This window comes from Cynoglossus semilaevis, chromosome 6 (genome assembly GCF_000523025.1).
Source record: "Cynoglossus semilaevis isolate Cse_v1.0 chromosome 6, Cse_v1.0, whole genome shotgun sequence".
In the NCBI taxonomy this organism is placed as follows: Eukaryota; Metazoa; Chordata; class Actinopteri; order Pleuronectiformes; family Cynoglossidae; genus Cynoglossus; species Cynoglossus semilaevis.
The window spans coordinates 9932267-9951985 of record NC_024312.1 but is presented as its reverse complement, the minus strand read 5'-3'; the positions used below and the strand labels follow the sequence as shown (position 1 = coordinate 9951985).

Below are 19719 nucleotides of genomic sequence, written 5' to 3'. Positions count from 1 at the left end.
TATATATATATATATATATTAGGGCTGTAAAGGTATGAATGTTTGTCCCGAACTGTTTGTAACAGGATGTTCGGTAAATACACAGTGGGTCTTGGGTTTGCAATGTCCGTGACCTACAACGTTTTGTGGTTTTACGTCGCCATCTTCCATATATTTATAAAAGAAAGACTTGTTCCCAGAGGATGCATTTTCTACACACCCAGCATCCTCACAACGGGTGTGCATCTTACAACTATCTTGCGTACAGGACACACCGCTAACCCAATATAGCGATATAGTCAACTAAGCAATGAAGACACATAGCAGAAAGAAACTGAGAAACGGTGACAAACCTCTGATGATAAGCTTGTCAACTGGCTTCTCGTGTGTCTGTTCTTTGTCATAAGACATGGCAACCGCTGTCACCGCTACCTGTGGGTCAAATTGATACACATCAGGAAACTCTAACTAAATGTTCTGCACGGTCAGCAGTTTTACAGAAAGAAGTTGTTTTTTTAAAAAACGTTTCACCTGTATAAGTTCCTCTTCTGGCACTGCTACGGTAAAGTTCAGATGACAAAGGCAGCAAGGGATCAAAGACCTCAACTTAAAGTAAAAACTCTGAAACAGACACAAAAATAGGCAATCACTTTGTACACGAAGCACGGCGCCATATCATAACTTAAGCATACACTACGTTTCCTTTGCCACGCAAACTCTCAGCTTGTGTTCAATCAATAATAGGTAGATTACCTTGAGCAGATCTTCACACAGGTCAGTGAAAATCTTGTTGAGGCCCTGGTTAGTAAGATTGACATTACTCAACCTGAAGACCCGCACTGACGTAAACATCTGCAAGACAATAACGGAATCAAGAAGCAAAAACTAAATCAACAGCAACATTTTTGGCAACATTTATACTTTGTATGACATAAAATATGTTTACTATAATTTGAGAAGTAATCAAGTTTATGGAGTATGCGTAATACCTGCACGGCTGAAGTCCACTTGTAGATCCCCGGCATAATCTCAGTGTTGCAACTAAAGAAACCTAAGGCAGAAATGCGAAGGCAGACATCTATTGGAATGAAGTACAAGATAAAAAAAAAAAAAAAAAAAGGATCATATAGAGTAGATAACTATAAATCTCTACAAACTATTGTACATACCATTGGGTGGAGGGGCATCGGTGAGGAGAGAGTGGATGTCCTCCAGAGCATCTGTGTCATCAAGCTGTGAAAATATTTGACAGTGCACTCAGGTAAAAACCAATGAAATAAAAGTCAGTATTTTTTTTTTCAAGCCTGGATTTTGTGGACTTGAACCTGAAACCTTCCGGACACAAGTCCGCTTCCTTAACCACTACGCCACCACTGCCCAAAGTGGAATGGCTAGGTTAAAAAAAAAAAAAAAAAAAAAAGAGAAGATGGTCACCTCCAGGACAAAGGCATCCTTCTTGCCATGGGAGAGATCCAGTTCTGACAATTCATCGGAGCTCTCCGAGTGTGAGCGAAACAGTCTGGACCTCTGCCTCGGCTCTGGAATTGGAGAACCAATCACTTCCTCTGTCAGTTCCTGAGAATCAGAAACATAGGAGATAAGGAAAATGGAAAATCATTCGAGAAACTGCCCACTCCTGTACGGTACGGTAGTAATAGTTTTCATGTACATATTTAGTTTAAAAAAAAAAAAAAAAAAAAAATCAAAAATTAAGACTTACAAGTAGGAACAAATTTGCAAGTTTCAATATTTAAACCTCAAAACAAAGGCAAATACAAGTACAGTTTCAAGTTGTGTTGCCCAAACTCGCTGAGAAATGACTGCACTCACAGGCAAGGCTAAGGTTAGTAAAGTTTCAACGAAAAGAAATTAGTGGTGTGAATGCACGCACACAGATATAAAAAACAGAATTATAAAATACAAATATACTCCTGGCATTCCAAGTGGCAAAGAAAGTTAGGGTACAAAGTGTACTGTAGTAAAGTACTTCTATGGTACTGCCAAATATTCCATTATATGTAAGTTCTAACACACCTTACCAATCCTTCACATTCCTTGTTAATAGTTTATGGTTAAGTTGGTGTAACAGTATTGTCATTGTCACCTAAAGATTATTAGAGTGAGATATTTTTCAAGCGTTGCTGTGTGATATCATAGCAGTAAGTGGCCGAGCTCAGTACCATGTTTATGGAGCCAAACACGTCAGGGTCCAGAACAAAGACCTTCTTTAATCAGAAGAGAAAAACAGGATGGGTAAATGTATCAAAAGGATAGATATTTTTTTTATGATGAAACATAATTTAATATTTATTTTAAATATTTATATATATATATACTTGATTATTTCGGTAATATTTCAAATAAATAACGATACTCTTGAATCTTACTGGTTCCAATTTGATATATTTCAATGTGTTGTTGTGTCCTTTTTTTTTCATTATTTTTGTTCTACTTTTCATGTTAACATTTTTTTTGATTACACTTACTGCAACTTTGACCCAGATTTCTAATACGACAATGATTTTTTTTTTCCATGTTGGAATTAATAAAGTTTTTTTTATTTTAATAGGTTTCTGACTATTTGGCAAAATCAAAAACAATTTAATAAACACCTCTGATTCCATCTGTGCAAGGTTATCTCGTAAAGGTATAAAAGTGGAAAAATAAATCAGTACTCTGCCACAAATTAGGTCTGCAATTACTAATAACTTTCAAAGTCAATTATACCTTTTTTTGAGTAGCAGAAGCAGAGTATCGGGTTAAATTGGAAAATGCTCTTAATTGTTTGTGCGCAAAGCCTAAAGATGTTGTTTTCAGACACAGATACAGACACAACTGAAAAAAATTTTTTTGCTTTTAAAATTTGGAATGAATTTTTTTTTTTTTTTTTCCAATGACACAAAATGTTACTAGCGATATCATTTTTGTGATTTTTAACTTGTTACCTTCTATAGTTGCACATATAAATAAATATCATCTTTAGTTGTCAAACTTATCAAACTCCAGGGTAAAAAAACAAAACAAAAACTGCCTGTAGGCAATCTCACCGGAGGATTGATCTGGTAAAGCTCTTTGTTCTTGGCTATGGTGTCATTGATCCTTTTCTGGATGGTAAAGATGTGATGCTCATTGCTTAGATCAATAGGCGCTTTCCCAGCAATCTGAATTCCCCCTGGTGCTGGAAGTGCAGTCAGATATACTCCGGTGGCCGACTAAAACAAACAACGAACAAAAAGACAAAAATTTACAAAGGAAAAGATTAACGTGTACGCTAAAGAATGCGGCAAAACCTCAGAATACATACAGCCAGGCCCAGGAGCATATTCTCGCCAACACTAATTTGTATGTGTAGACCAAAGAGAGCATTCATGCTGTGCAACTTCAGTTTGTTCATCAGCTGCGTGTGCAACTCATATTCCATGAAAGGCAGCAGGTTAGAGATGGCGGTCGCGTTCACTTCGCCCTGGGCTTTTTTTTTCAGTCGACACAGCCTGCAAGACAAGAAAAAGAAATGGTTTGATTCACTAAAAATAGATTTTAATCAGGAATGTCCTGAAGTCAATATTTTGTAACTGTTCATGGATTTAGAAAAAAAAAATTATGCTGAAACATAATTTCCAGCAAAAGTCAAATGCATCTAGAAGATGATTCGAAACGTTAAAAACAAAATTCTGATTGTGTAAGAAAAATTTCAAGTATAAGATCATTTCAGATAAGCAGTTAGGTTAAAAATTTGGTCCAAAAATTTTGGACCAATTACAACATACCAAATAAAGTAGAGCCCGGATAAGATTTTCAAACTAAACTGTTTCTTATAAGAACGGCCTCACGTAATTTGTTTCTTGTCACTTCAAAGCAGTGACATTCAAGCGGGCACTTTTGGGGGCTCGCCCCATATTTTGAGAAGCACTGCTAAAGTATTTGGGGTCATAATAATGACTGAATTTTTTTTACCTGGCCTGTACAAAGCACCCCTTCCCAGTGACAGCTGCTTCAGGTGGCAAGTCAATTGTTGTGAATAGCACATCAGGGACCTTTGCAGGAAAAAAAAAAAGCACAGCCAATGTTATTAATTAATTTTTTTTTTTTTAACCAAATGTTTTTTCAATTTGAATTTATTCATCAAATAAAACAAAATGAAAAAAAAAAAAAAAGAATCAAGGAACAAATGTAATATGGAGAGAAATGACGCAAAATGACATTATGAATTGCACTAATGACCACTAGCCAATGAAATCAAAAATAAATAAATTCATAAATTGCTAATAATAATAATAATAAGTTTAAATTAGAAAGAATGTGAGTCGAGCCAGTGACAACGATTCGCTGTTGTAAAGCACTGAAACTAGCAGCGATTGGGTCTCGTCACAATTGCGATCTGCGGGCGACGTTAGTTGTCCGCTCCAGCTCCACTCTGCATTACCATGTTTTTTTTTGGCATGCAGTCCCTACCAAAACTTGCAGACGGCTTGATTGTAGTGAATTCGCGAAGTAGAATTGTTTAAATTTTAGCAAATTAAATGAAATCTCACAAAAAATCAATTGGGATGGTCAATTCTTAATTTGAACTTGAAAATTCTACAGATGACTCGACGGTTCTGAAGGTAACCTTTTAAATTGCAGGTGCAGACGCCGCACTTCCTCTCATTAATGTCAGTAACTGTTATATTTAAAAAACCTTTTGTTGTCTGCAGTGTTGACACAACGTGAGCTGAGCAGGAAATGGCATGTTAAGCTCATCGTATGGGATGTGGCAGAATCCACAGCTTCGGGGAGATGGATCTTCAAACCTGGCAAACAAAGAATTATAGAAGATTTTATAGTCCTACCCGGCATGAACCTACCATATATTCTGGAGTATAAGTCGCATCAGCAAAAAAAAATAAAAAAAAATGCATAAGTGCGACATACAGAAGCAGCAGATATATATTTTAATATATAAGTCGCACCTGAGCATAAGTCACAAACCCAGCCAAAGTATGAGAAGAAAATGACTTAAAGTTCAGAAAATGGGGCAGTCACAAACCCAGCCAAAGGATGAGAAGAAAATGACGAAAATGGGGTACAGAAACTTCAACTGTAATATAACCTGGAGCTTGACTTAATTGCCCAATGGCAAAGTTTACAATTGGTACAACTCTTAAATATATGTTTTTAAGTTGCACAGATAGAACTCTAAAAGAGGACAAAAAGGGGATCGACCTGCTTACAAAAGTGAATGCAAGGTCTATGTAACAAATGTAATTTAAATTAGGTGCATTATAATAATAATAATAATAATAAGGGGTTGGGCATACGCATGCAAAACTGTAATATACATTAATTGACTGTCTGCCAATTATCACACAGAAGACTGTTCTTATATATGGAAATATTTTAATGCCGCCAATAGAAAAAAAAAAAAAAAAAAAAAAAAAGAGAGGACAGTGTTTTTTTCCCGATGAGGAAGTTTATTTCAGAATGCACGGAATACTTGAAATATCAACTGTTTCCTGTGCATTTTGAAAAAAAAAAAAAAAATCCTACCCAAAAACAAATCTTCCTTCCTAACCCTTATTCATTTCTGTACTTTAACCAAATGTATTCTTATCCTGTGTAGCCCTTATGTTTAAAATTCATATTGGCATCATAAACTGACTGACCTGTGATCAGTGTTTCCAAAGTCAAGGCAGCCTTCTCGCATGTACCGAGGATTCAAGATGGCGGCTGTGCCCGATGCCGAGAGGATACAGACCTCCTCACTGAATAGATGACAGGAAAGGAAAAAAAACAAAAAACATTTACAACAGACACGGCACCAACTTGTACATAAAAGATGAGTTTACACAATACATCGGCCTTTGCGTCAGATTAGGCTGTTAGAATCCTAACTTTGTGCTGTAATATAACTATGACTAACGTTACATCTTTACAACAAACCGCAAAACTGTGAGCAGAGACAAAGGAGAGGAAACCAAAAACAAATGGAACTGTGACCAAAGACAATGGAAAACAGCTTTTCTGTGTAATCATAAAATACAAAATGCGTTAGGATATTCGAGTAGATGAGATTAAATGAAACATCATAAGGTGAGAGTTGATGAAATAGAGGGTAGACGTGAGTAGGCGAGATGAGAGTTGGTGAGATGAGAACAAGAAGAGAAGAGAAGAGAAGATCAGATAAAATGAGACAAAAGTAGATTTGATGAGAGTAGATACGAACAATATATATATATAGAAAAAAATAAAGCGAACATTTGACTAAAAAAACAAACAGTATCTGAAAGTATTAGATTCAGTAGACACATTTATTACACACCAGATACTCGTGCTCTCACTGTACCCGACAACAGCGTGGCAGCCAAGAGCTTTGGCATGTGATTTGATCTCTTGGCGAATTTCCTCCCACCAGGCGTCGCGCGTTTCGGGCTCATCTGGGAAAAACACAAAACTCATGAATCAAACAGATTTCCCATGTCTCTTCCACATTGACCGCATCTAAGACAACTACCTTTAAAATTTGCCACCAATTTCATTTTAAACGGACTCTTTAATCCGTCACAATATCTGCCCTAATGTGGCATAAAGAGGTTTGATGTTTTTCTTTCCTCATCTGATTAATTCAATAAAAAAATTAAAAAAAGACACCAAAGCAGTTAGCACTTTTCTTGTCGTTGATGCATTAAATTATTACTGGAAAGAATATATATATATCAGAGCAAGCAAAAAAAAAAAAAAAAAAAATTATAATTCTGAAAAAGCAAAAAGGGCAATAGAATGACATATGATTGGTTCAGGACGATGACAGCAAAGGCAATATTGAAAATGTCTAAGGCAGTGGTTCTCAAACTGTGGTACACATACCACCAGTGGTACGCCAGCGCTCTCTAGTGGTACGCGAGGAAAATTGATATTTTCACATTTACGTTTTTCAATCGAAATAAATCCGAAACATACCATACCATGCACAATTAGTACAACATTTCAACATAAACATCTTTATAAACATCTCTCCTGTGAGGTTGGAAGCTAACAGGGAAGTCCTGCGTTGCTGTATTCTAACGTTGGTCATCATGGTGGTACTCAAGAGAGCTCAATGTTTTCTCAGGTGGTACCGAGTATTAAAACGTTTGAGAACCACTGGTCTAAGGTATATTGCGACATTACGCGACTTTCCTTCACATACAATATTTGAAAAAAGTCATTGTCTCTCCTTTCTCTGTTTCCTTTTCTGTAGGTGCCACCAAAAGCAGAGTAACGGGTGTAAGGTGTATAGTAAAGGCACATACTAATGTTTTTGAAGAAAAGTAATGGTTACAAAGATTAGTGCAAGTTATAATTTTAAGGCATTCAAATTAAGGCATTTTTAAGAAAATGAGAAGAAATACAGTATATACGCGTATTGACACGTGGACAAAACAAAAGGTTTCCTGCATGTTTTCAACCATGTCTGGTTAATCAAAAGGCTTCTTCAAAGCATTTGTTGACTACGGTTGACTAAATTCAAAGAGGCCGATCTCTTACAATAACAAGTGGGTTTAACCGAACGGGCTTTTCTCTCAAAATTTTTTTGGTTCATCTTATTGTTTAAAGATCACTGATAATGTGAAGGAAACGGGAGGCGTTGAGCTAAACTGCAGGATTACTGATGCCATGACATGCTGATGGACAACAAAAGGCCAGGAAGAAAGACACGGATAGAGAGACAAAGAAAAAGGAAAACGGATCAATAATAAAGAGCAAAAATAATCGATGGAGGAAACTACAGCGATGATGTGTATAACTGACAGTTAAAGCATCAGGGCCCACAAGACGGGTTCCTTGGCATAAGAAGCAACATTTCGACGCAAGCACAAGCTTACCAACGTGCACACTCCTGGGTTTCCATGGCCGAGCAGCTGCAGCCAAGCCACACATCACCAAGTGCAATGCAAAGTGTCGGATGCAATGGTGTAAAGCACGCCGCCACTGGCCTCTAGAGCAGTGGAGACGCGTTCTCTGGAGTGATGAATCACGCTTTTCCATCTGGCAATCTGATGGACGAGTCTGGGTTTGGAGGTTGCCAGGAGAACGGTACATTTCAGACTGCATTGTGCCGACTGTGAAATTTGGTGGAGGAGGAATTATGGTGTGGGGTTGTTTTTCAGGAGCTGGGCTTGGCCCCTTAGTTCCAGTGAAAGGAACTTTGAATGCTTCAGGATACCAAAACATTTTGGACAATTCCATGCTCCCAACCTTGTGGGAACAGTTTGGAGCGGGCCCCTTCCTCTTCCAACATGACTGTGCACCAGTGCACAAAGCAAGGTCCATAAAGACATGGATGACAGAGTCTGGTGTGGATGAACTTGACTGGCCTGCACAGAGTCCTGACCTGAACCCGATAGAACACCTTTGGGATGAATTAGAGCGGAGACTGAGAGCCAGGCCTTCTCGACCAACATCAGTGTGTGACCTCACCAATGCGCTTTTGGAAGAATGGTCAAAAATTCCTATAAACACTCTCCTCAACCTTGTGGACAGTCTTCCCAGAAGAGTTGAAGCTGTAATAGCTGCAAAAGGTGGACCGACATCATATTGAACTCTGGGTTAGGAATGGGATGGCACTTCAGTTCATAGTAGGAGTCAAGGCAGGTGAGCCAATACTTTTGGTCATATAGTGTACATACATACACACTCATGGGCAGAAGAGGGCCATATTCATTTCCCAGAGTCCCTCAAATCGATTCTAGTTTTAAACATATAAGTAGTAATATTATTCTTCCTCCAACCCAAGTACAGCCTTGTCCTCAACCATTTTTTCCCAACCATTACCACCCATCCTTACAACTCTCTCCTTCCCTCCTGCACTATGTCACAGTATGAATACGGCCCAGTGGGTTAAGGGTGCACATGCCCGATCGGTAAGGTGGCTCTCGCCATGGAGTAAACCTTCTAAACTTTCTCTGGTCTCAGCAGATTTGACCACAAAATGTTTACTTAGAAGGCATTCAAAAGCGGCCTGTAGAACATTAGGAAGAAGATGCAGTTTTCGGTGCAATGAGATGAGCCGGGTGGGGGGGTCACCGCCATCTCAGACTGAATGGTGTAAGGGCACACGGCACATGCTTAACTCAAGCGCAGCATACATTCACACAGTTAAGAGGGAGGAAAATGGTAGCTCAGTGAATTTGGCTTTTCTTTGTGTGAGCTGATCTGTGCTGATTTCAGGTCAGGCTATGAGTGCATTTAAAAAAAAAAAAAAAAAAAAAGTTACACTTCATTGAGCTGCCATCAGTCCAATGTTTAAGAGCAGTAAGAGGGGGGAAAAAATACCTGCAGTGATACTATTCCAGTCTAGCAGTTTGTATGAGCGCATGTTACCCAAGGCTGGGCCAAAACACACCGTTAGTACAGACAAGAGAGAAAAAGAAAAAGAAAAAAAAAAAGAGAGTCTAACAAAAAAGCAAAACACAACAGCAGCACTTCACAGTCATGACACAGGAGACCCACAACACGTCACAGTCACAGTGCAAACACCAACTGGCCCTGCTCAAACAATATTAAAAGAAAAGGCTAAAAAAAAAAAAAAAATAGGGGAAAGATGATAATCTGCTTATATACAATGTAAAGAATTAAAGGAAAATATTCAGGGTTTTTTTTTCTTTTTTTTTTTCTAAATTTGCATGAAAAAGTACTTTATATTTCGTAAATGTCCTTCATGTGGAGCTTTTATGCCTTTATCATGTCATGGTTATTGGTTGAGGTTAAAAAGCCAAATAGCTAGAGAGCTAAGCGCAAATAACAGCTGTGTGAACGGTTCCATGAAGTGGTATAAAAAAAAAAGGCAGTGCCTATGACTTCCTCTTTGGCACAATTATCTTACACTGTCGCCAACTAGGGCAACAACACGAGGTGATAAATACGCATGTGTCATCACCTCGTATCTGCAGTGGGCTCTGATAGGTTTTTTTTTTTTGCTGCTTTCAGGGATATTTCTTTCATGAGAATACTATTTTGAGTTTGATAACAAATCAGATAAAATATAAAATATATATCTAGACTTTTGGAGATACATATTATTCACTGAAATAATGGTACAATAAAGACAGGTATTTTTTATGAGAAAATATCTGTTGCAGGTAAATTGTTGTTGTTGTTGTCCACTATCGAATGTCAGTAAAATTGACATTGAAACTTGCCTTAAAACAGTGATTCTCAATTGGTATGGCACAACCCAAAAGTGGGTTGCAGACTAGCTTACAGAGGAAAAAAAAAAAAAAAAAAAAAACTCCCCTATTCACATTCCTTAACAAAGGGTGATGATAAAACACGTTTTGCAAGTTGACACCTAATATTTAACATTTATCATTTAAGCCCTAAGTGAGTATGGTGTAACCCAGGCATGGGGAAACGTTTCGACTCGCGGGGCCACAGCTGTCCTAAAATTGAACCGGGTCAGGGTCGGGTCAGGAGCAGATAGATGGAGCGTCTGTGTGAATTAAGATGTAAAAGTCATGAGTAAAGGCTAAAAATGCTTTTTAGCAATTTTCTACGCCATCTATTGGGGAAATGTGGGTACTGCAGGGAAAAGGCAGAAGTATAATGATAATTTAAATAAAAATATAATTCGGAAAGGTTTGGAGGGACAGATTAAAGAGTTGAACAGGCCGCATCTGAACCCCTAATTTCCCTATATTGAGGACAAAGGAGGGCAAAAACCTCAGGGTGTTTGTGCAGGTGTATACTTCAGTAGTACTTCAGAATACAGCTGAATGACCCTGAGGACATCACAGAAACAGCTTAATTCATCATGCTCAAAGCACACTGTGATATCTTATGTCAGGTTCAAACGGCATCAACTTTTTCAGTCATTCATCTGAGACATTGAAAATTGCCCTTGATTCTTGGCCATGGCTTGTTATTACGGGGTAATGGTATGTCCGGAAGTTGACCAGTTGAGAACCACTGCGGTAAAAATATAAATATTTTTTCCGATTTATTTGTTATTTTTTTATATTATAAAAATATTATAAAAATATATTTTTTTGATTTATTTTTTTTAAATTTTTTTTTGGCATATTTGAATAGTAAATATTATTTGGCAGCTAATGTGTTGGCTACCTTGTCCAAATCTGAAAAGACTGCTAGCTAACGCACTCGAAAGTCATGGTCTACCATTTACTCGTTTTTGAGTTGTGTTGTAGCTTACTCCAATCCCAGTAGTCAATGAGGGAAAGGCAGGGTACAACCTAAACTGATTTGCCAGTTTATCCCGGGGTATCCCCTGATAGACAATTACGATCATTCACACTTACAATAATACCAATGTTTAATTTTGAGTGTCCAGTTAGCCTAATGGCTAGGAAATGGCATAAATGGCATACGTGGCTGGAGCCCACAAACACATGGGGGAAAAACATGCAAACTCCATACAGAATGACCAAGTCAAAGTCAATTTTATTTGCATTGCCCAAATTCACAAAAAACACACATGTGTCTCAATGAATTTTAACGTTTCGAAATTGAGATTCAAACTATCCTCCTAAAAACCAGGGAGAACTGAAAAACGTCAAATCTTCTTGCAAGAGCAACTAGATCTGCATCGGCCATTCTCAATTCCGATAATTAAAGGCCACTTAGCAACGCTAAGACAAAATGACTTAGGCTCTTGACTGAACTCGGCATCTCATCAAGCATCCGCTAAACTAAAACGATCCAAACAGCGTTATTTAAGAAAAGATACGATTTCGTCAGAAGCGAACCGCCAAAGAAAAAAAAAGAAGCAAACCATCACAGTGCCATCACCACAAATTATCTGCATGCAATCCATTAAAAAAAAAAGGAAGAGATTATCTATGTTTAAACACAGAAAAATGACGTAACACAAGAGAGGAGGATGACAAGCAGCATTAAATACATTGGACACTTTTGTAGCTAAACAAAAACTAAAAAGTAAGTGTTCAGTGTTTGTGTGCATAAACTCACCAGGGTTATGTATCCGGTCTAGAAGTTTGACAGAGCGAGCACTGACCACTCCGCCAGCATGGACTAGAAACCCAGCTGGGAAAGATGTCAAGGTGAAGAATGGAAATTCCTGACGAGAGACAACATAATAAGTATTTAACATTCAGGGAAAATAAAGTGTCTTTGGTGGCTTACTTCTGTTTAAACAATAACTAAGGATGGCTCAAGTTGGTACTAATCAGTATAGGTCCCTTATTGGTCAAAACTCCGGTATCGGACATTGGAAAAAAACAATGACAACCCTTTCAATCTGATACCTGAGACCAAATGCTCTACTTAGTTTTGGACGCTATCCGCAGCGATGGCAGCCCGCGGTAGGCTAGAGCAGTGGTTCTTAACCTTGTTGGAGGTACTGAACCCCATCAGTTTCATATGCGCATTCACCGAACCCTTCGGTGATGGCCAAGTGTTTCTTAAATAATGTTGTTTGGACTGACTCACCTAACCGCCTGGGGTTTGATCGGATTGATATCGGCAACTCCAAGTTGCAATACTGGTATTGGACATGAAGGAAAGGGAAAGTGAACTACTTGTCGTTGTGAGACAGCAGGTGGACTCAAATCTAAAGTCTTCCGGAAACCAAGTTTGCTTCCTTAACCACTTAAGTCACCACCGCCGCATGAAATGGTTACATCGAGCCATCCCTACTAATAACCGATGTTTCTGTGCAAAGACGCCAAAGAGAAAGAGTTATGCCTTATTTTTTTTATATTGTTTTCTGGTAATATGGATTGCGCAACTCCAGATGACTTTAAGTCTTAAAAAGTAGAGTTGATGCTGCCAGGTTGTGATAACATAGTTAAAGTCATTAAATTTGCTTTGCAATAATATGTAATCACTAAAAATAAAACATACAGCTTATAAAGTAGCACAGCATTTACACAAAACAGCAAGAGCTTTAAAAATTCAGCTGCTCTATATAGACGAATTAATTTAAATAAATTAAGATAAAGTCACGTTTATTTAATTCAGCACATTCGCTGGTTACTACAAGCAGCTTGGCCTCCTCTGATTTTTTTTTTTGGTGTCACAAAAACCAAGTCAACATTTCGCAAATAAACGTCACGGTAGAGCAGTAAAATTCTTGGGATCATTTCATATCAGACGGTGTTTTTTTTTTTTTTTTTTTGCTTGTTTAATCTGTAAACATAAATATTTTCCCAATAAGCATGCACATGTCAACATACCCTCTGTTCCAGAGCTGTCTGCGTCTGTTGTCGAAGAAGCATCTTCAGAGGTCCTGCCTCCTTTCCCGCACTGCCCCCACTGCCCATACCTAATTAAAAAGAAAAATCTTGCTGTAGTTTTTTTTTTAAAACATTACATCAAAATTATATATATAAAAACAAGAAACATGTATTACTTTGCAATGATTATGGTATGATATAACCCAAACATCCCACAAAAACACACAATAGTTTCGTAGTTTTCGTATGTTTCAGTAAAAGGTAACGGACCTCAGACCTACCTCAACTCGAGACTTACAAATGTCATACTTATTTCGTCAGTCCAGTAAAGGCTAACTACAACTTAAAAACAACAACAGCAAACCACATGCTGGACGGGTCATGCCTGTTATATTTGCTAGTTCTGGCTTATGATTTGGAGTATAATGGAGTCAGATTCTAACACACACACACACACACACAAGCGAAAATGATGTTAAGACACGGTTATAGGGATTTTTTTTAACTCGATCACACAAATCTGTCCTACTATACCAGAGGCTGCCAGCAGCAGGTCCTCATTGAAGGACACGCTCTTTCTCAGCAGAGCAGAGTCTGATTGATTGTAGGAGATAGGAGATAGGGGCGGGTTGGTGATTCTGTGGCCGGAGCCATGACCACAGACTACTGCATCAGAACCAGCAAAGGATAGAGTGTCTGTGGGGAGGGTGGGGGAGCTGGGGCAGAAGTAGATGCCAGGCCTATGTCTCACTTGCAGGGGCTTCTCTAACAGGGGATTTAGAGAGAATGGATGGTGTGGAAAAAAACAAAACAAAACAAAACACGTAAAAAAACAGATCATAGATGGAAGAGACAGGGCAAAACACAAAAGGAAGTCAATGGAGAGTTAGAAGGAATACAGTATGACATTGACTCCTGGTAAGGAGGGAAGAAGGGAAGAAGAAAAGGACGACAGATTTGCAATGATATCGACATATTTTTTATATATTTTTTTTTTATCATTTCAGCTTTACCATCAACTGTTCCTGTAACCTTTTTTTTTTACGATTTTTTACGAAGAGTCTAAGACATAAGTGTCAACCTCAAGGCCTGGGGGGGCCAAATGGGGTGAGTCTGAACGATTTTATGACATTAATTTAAAATATTGCCAGATTATCTTTAAGTAAAGAAAGTAAATGGATATGACTGGATTTTCTTTGAATAAAGTAAATTAGTAAAAAACTTAAGTACATTTTGTCCCACTGCAGCCCAGTACCAAAGACCTATGGACCGGTACTGGTCCGCAGACCAGGGGTTGGGGACTCTTGATCTATACAGTCTTCCATTTACAACCGGCCCTTCAAGGGTGGCCCCCCCGGTGAAAATGAGTTTGACACCCCTGGTCTGGGGAGTACCCTTCCCTCATCCATTGACAGCTTAGATTTGCTCGAGCATCCTTGCAAAGGAATACTCTGTAGATAAATGATGAAGAAATGAATGGAAAAATCTTGCTTAATTTAAAATCTAGTATTCACATTAGTCGCCATCAACTGTGCGTAGCTTTTATTTAACGTCAGAAGGCTCCAAACACACGCAAACACGACACGCGGGACATGGTTTAAGGATGTATTATAGGGTTCCTTATCATCCTTCGGCTCACTGTAGTTTTACTGTGTTGTCTTGTCAACACAAATCTGTTTATTTGATGCAATAAAAATGGAAAAAAAGGTATGAGGGGGAGAAAAAAAAAGCAGTAAAGTAGGTTAGAAGGCAAGCTTTAGCTTTAGAATGTTTTGAAAAACTAAAAAAAAGTTTGCGTAAAATCTGTTCTGATGCCTTAGGTTGAAGTTCGAGAACGTTTACCCTCTCTTCGAAGAATGACTATGACAGCATTTAGTGATTGGACATTAGATTAACACCATCCCACTGTTGGACATACTGCATTGCTTCAATGTAGCAACAACAGCAACAGTGAAAATGCTACGAGCGTCGAAAGAATATGAAGTTTCTTTTATGAATGTCATAAAAAAAAAACCAAAAAAAAAACACTAATAAGGATGATTGGGAGGACAGGGCACAGCAAAATATGATTTACTCACGCAATGGATACACGTGAAACACAAACAACCAACCACCGTAGTAGCACCAAAAACAACATGATGAAAAGGGAGAATGACATGAATGGGGATGGCTGGTGTTCTTACCTGTCTTGGGCGTCAAACTGAGGTCAGTGTCTGAGGATGATGACTGGCGGCTGCATGGCTTGGAGGGAGTGAAGGGGGGAGGAGAGGAGGAGGGAAGGGCTCTGAAAGGGGTGGGTGGGACGGAGAACAAGGGCACCTCCTCACCAAATACCGTCCTGCCAGGAAAACATGACATACACACAGATACACACCCACATCAGTCGCCAACCTCACTCTTGGAGCGTTCGAGTGTTCACATATATGTGGGAGTGGATCAGTGATGATTCAATTTGTGCTTGGTTTTTTTTTTCCCTGGTGAGGTCAGTTAAAGGTGCTACAGGTGGCCAGAAACGGAAAAAACAAAGCATGGCAGGAAAAAAAAAAAAAAAGCTGGAAAATGTTAACAAAAAAAAAAAAACAAAAAACACACACACATGCTAATACAGTGAGCCAAACCAAACACAGGAGAAACAAAACGGTGAACCATGAGCAAAGCAACGGGAACAGGACTCTGGGGAGATGGCAGGCTTGCTGACGGCTCCAGACACATCGATTTTTAATGGCGAAAATAGCCATTTAAGAATGGTGATGCATCTTGTTCGTATCTGGAGAAGGGGCTACTCATTAAAAGACAGGTCTTTTTTTTTTTGTCTTAATCCCTATTAAACACTACTGCTTTAATTCAAAGACCTGGCTGTAAAGATAACTAGTCTTTTATTTTAGAGATATATATATATATATACGCCTCTTCCTAAATCCATATTAACTCGTTTTTGCTGTTGCTGGTCTCAGAATTCCACTCTGCCCTTCTATCTGAAACTTCGCCTGACTCTCGCATACCAGTGAAGATGAGCGTGGGAACAGAAACAGAGAAGTTCTGCGTCAATCTCTGGGAATTGCAGGCTGAATGCACTGGGCTGTTGTGGGTTGAGCGGCATCCGTGGGCAAGGTGAGACCTGGGCATCATCACGTGAGACGCAGAGGAGAGACACAAAGAGAGACAAAGAAACGGAGAGAGGGCAAAGGAGAGCGAGAGAGTGCGAGAAAGAAAGAAAAAAGAGAGAGAGAGAGAGAGCAAAGAGAAAAAGGACGGCAGACCATTTTGAGCACAAGCAGAGTAGCGTTGCTCACAACAACTAACATCTTTTTTTTTGTGTGTCAACCAAAGGTGGGACCGAGTCGTTGCTTTGCAAGTCACAAGTAAGTCTCAAGTCTTTGCACTCAAGTCCGAGTCAAGTCTCAAGTCCAGACAGGCAAAGTCCGAGTGGAGTCCAAGTCAACACTGAAAAGCGTCAAGTCAAGTCCCAAGTCCTGCCGTTTCTGTTTCGAGTCCTTTTAAATAAAATAATAATATATTTACACAGATCACTTTGGGTTTTGGAGAAAAGATCAAGTCTTGTCGAGTCAAAGGGCCCGAGTCCAAGTGAAGTCACGAGTCATCGATGTTAAAGTCCAAGTCGAGTTGCAAGTCTCTTGACATTTTTGTCAAGTCGAGTCTAAAGTCATCAAATTGATGACTCGAGTCCAAGTCATGCGACTCGAGTCCGCACCTCCGGTGTCAACACTGCGATGGATAACATCACAGTGAAGAAGACAGCTTTGTTTACAGATAAGAAAAAAGCATGCACAGAACTCAGTCAACCACAGGCAAAGTAGTGTAAATATGACAAAATTGCAATCCAATAAATCAATAATATCCAGAAAATATTACAAGTGTACTCTTGTAAAATGATAAAAAGAATTTGATTTTTGGGAAATTGTTGGCCGAAACCAAAAACCAAAAATGATGAAACCAAGGCCGACAACCAAAACTACTTCAATAATTATTATTACTATCGCATTTATGGCTATGACGGATGATGTGTACTAAACCTCAATAAAATCAAGGCACTGCAACTGCATGAATCAATATTAATGTACAAAGAACAAAACAAATACAAAATTAAATATTTATTTAGCACATTCCAACAATGCAATACGTGCATTGTTGGAATGTGCTAAATATTCATATTGTACACTTTTGTTTTAAAGATACCGATCTCGGAACAACAGGGCAATACAGTGCGGTTTGTAAGCACCCAACTATAATTATTAAAATATTATTGGTGATTTTTAACAAAAAATATTATTCTACAGGTTTTTTTTTTTTTTTTTTTAAACTCGTACATTAATGTAATCAAAGCTATTTGGCAGTACTAGAGCATAAACGTCTTATATAGTTCGTTATAAAAATATGAAATAAAAAAAAAAAAAAAAAAAAACACAGCCCAAAAAAAAGATAAAAAATATTTTGGCCGTACAAGAGCATAAACGTCTTTTGTAATTCGTTATAAAAAAATGAAAAAAAAAAAAAAAAAAAAAAACACACAGCCCAATAGATCATTTTAAAAACACATGAACATGTAGGATAACAGTGAGCCATGCAAGAGCAGCGGCCATGCAAGAGATGGGGGTAGCTGCAGTAACCACCATTGAGTATTCCGTATACTATAATATTTGTCAAAGTGATGTTGTTTTGAACACCAATGGGAAGGAGTTTAGTTAGTAGCCTTTTTTATGTAGGAAGTAAAAAAAAGGTGTGTGTTTTCAAACAGGTTTTTAGTTAACCCTTTCATGCATGACGGTCACTACAGTGGACAGCTATGAAAATGGCATTTTCTATGATAGGATAAGAATAGGTTTTGATGGCAGTGTTGCATATAAGCCTCTACAGTGGACGCCTGAGAATCACCCAACACTGTCATACAGTGGTCAGCCTTTGCAACTGCAGAATAATTGTGTCAACATTCAAAAAGGAAATTTGGTGTATAAAAACAGAACCAAATCAGTTCTTATTTTTATGTCTAAAAACACTTCGTAACATTTTTTTTAACTCAGTATATCATGGGTCATGCATCGAAGGGTTAAGCCTTGTGTGGCGGGGGGGGGCCATTGGAACAACAATTAAAAATTAAAAATTGACTGAAAATGCCAACATTTAATTTATGAATTATTTAATGATGTATTTAATGATAGATAGATACTGTATATGTATAGATAGATAGATAACTTGATTGCCGTTTTCTCACTGGCACTTAACATAGTATTGGGCTGCGCAGCAAAATTAACTTTCACTTCATGTTTGCGTTCCCACTGTAAAGTAATGGTACTGGCACTACATACGGTATTCTCTATGTTACTTTATGCATTGATTTTTTTTTTTTATTATTCAGTAATTTATTTCTTATTACAAGATTATGGAAGTGCACTGACTAGTTTTTATTGTTCTTGCAATTTGGATAAATCACTTTTAGTTGTTTATGGAAAATTCATCTGGAGGAAGGTGTAAAGGAACAAATGTGATAAAATAGAACATTTGTTGTTCTCATCATGTGCAATAAATACAATGTGTTTAGAGTCCATCAGTAATCATTTTAAGTCGTCGTAATTATGATTGGTTTCCCCGCTTAATCAAGAGGCACTACATTTTTTGTTAAATAACATAAACTTGTCATTAATGCTTAAGAAATATGGACAGTAAGCAGACAAACCATATAAGCTAAAAACAGCAGACTGGCGCAAAGCAGGATGTCTTCACAGTCTGTAGTTGTCTTACTATGTCGAAGGACAACACCACATTTGCAATTCTCTTTATGTGCTCAGTCAAAATTTTGAGAGGAGGTAAAAAAAAAAAAAAAAAAGTGGATGGACGCTAAAAACCAGAAACAGAGTGTGGATGTTTCTATTCACCAGGGACTGGAAAAGTGTAAGAAGAAGACCACCAAATACAGAGAGAAGACCAAAACAATAGATGATAAAATCGCATTCATAGTCTTTGAGGACAAGCTGTGTCTGTGATAGGTACGTACTCTACCTACTGTAGCCCTTTCAGGACGAAACAGTTTTTCTTTCACTATTTTAACTGTACTTTCTGTTTTCTCGTTGTTTGGTTTGGACATTCAGCATAGTGTCGTGAAGTAGTGAAAATTGTAAATTGGAAACGTCCATGTTTATAATTGCTTTTCAGTTGCTGCAGTTAAAATTATTTCTATTTATAATGTCCTTAAATGAGTTTTTTATTATTCAATTAGTAATTCTACTTCCTTCTATTGTAAACGTTGTAATCTCCTGCCCTGCAGCTACCCTTCACTGTACCGGGGGGAGATAAGTCTACTGCATGTGTGTGTTCCAGGTTATATTTATGTGCTTTCTTACGTTGTATTTGCACAGATGCACTGTCAATATAAAACAATTGATGACTCTGAGACACACACAGGAGTAATGGTGAGACTAGGTATCATTTCTACACACTGCCCCCTCCCCCTTCCATGCAGCCCCATTCCTCATTCTGACAAACTACATCCTCAGTAGAATATATCAAAAAAAAAAAAAAAAAAAACAAGAAAAAACATGAATCATTTTTTCATAAC

General features: G+C 38.1%; 1 protein-coding gene across 1 annotated transcript in view; it reads right to left on the bottom strand.

Annotated features, from left to right (window-relative positions):
* c2cd5 (C2 calcium dependent domain containing 5) overlaps window positions 1-19719 on the bottom strand; it is a 30554-nt gene that overhangs the window by 6336 nt on the left and 4499 nt on the right. Inside the window, 17 exon segments of the mRNA XM_025055957.1 lie at window positions 333-411; window positions 511-600; window positions 733-831; window positions 969-1030; window positions 1149-1212; window positions 1414-1554; window positions 3027-3191; window positions 3284-3470; window positions 3934-4013; window positions 4658-4769; window positions 5622-5720; window positions 6278-6392; window positions 11923-12031; window positions 13149-13237; window positions 13683-13913; window positions 15332-15486; window positions 16111-16266. Coding sequence (XP_024911725.1) covers window positions 333-411; window positions 511-600; window positions 733-831; window positions 969-1030; window positions 1149-1212; window positions 1414-1554; window positions 3027-3191; window positions 3284-3470; window positions 3934-4013; window positions 4658-4769; window positions 5622-5720; window positions 6278-6392; window positions 11923-12031; window positions 13149-13237; window positions 13683-13913; window positions 15332-15486; window positions 16111-16266 — 2033 coding nt within the window.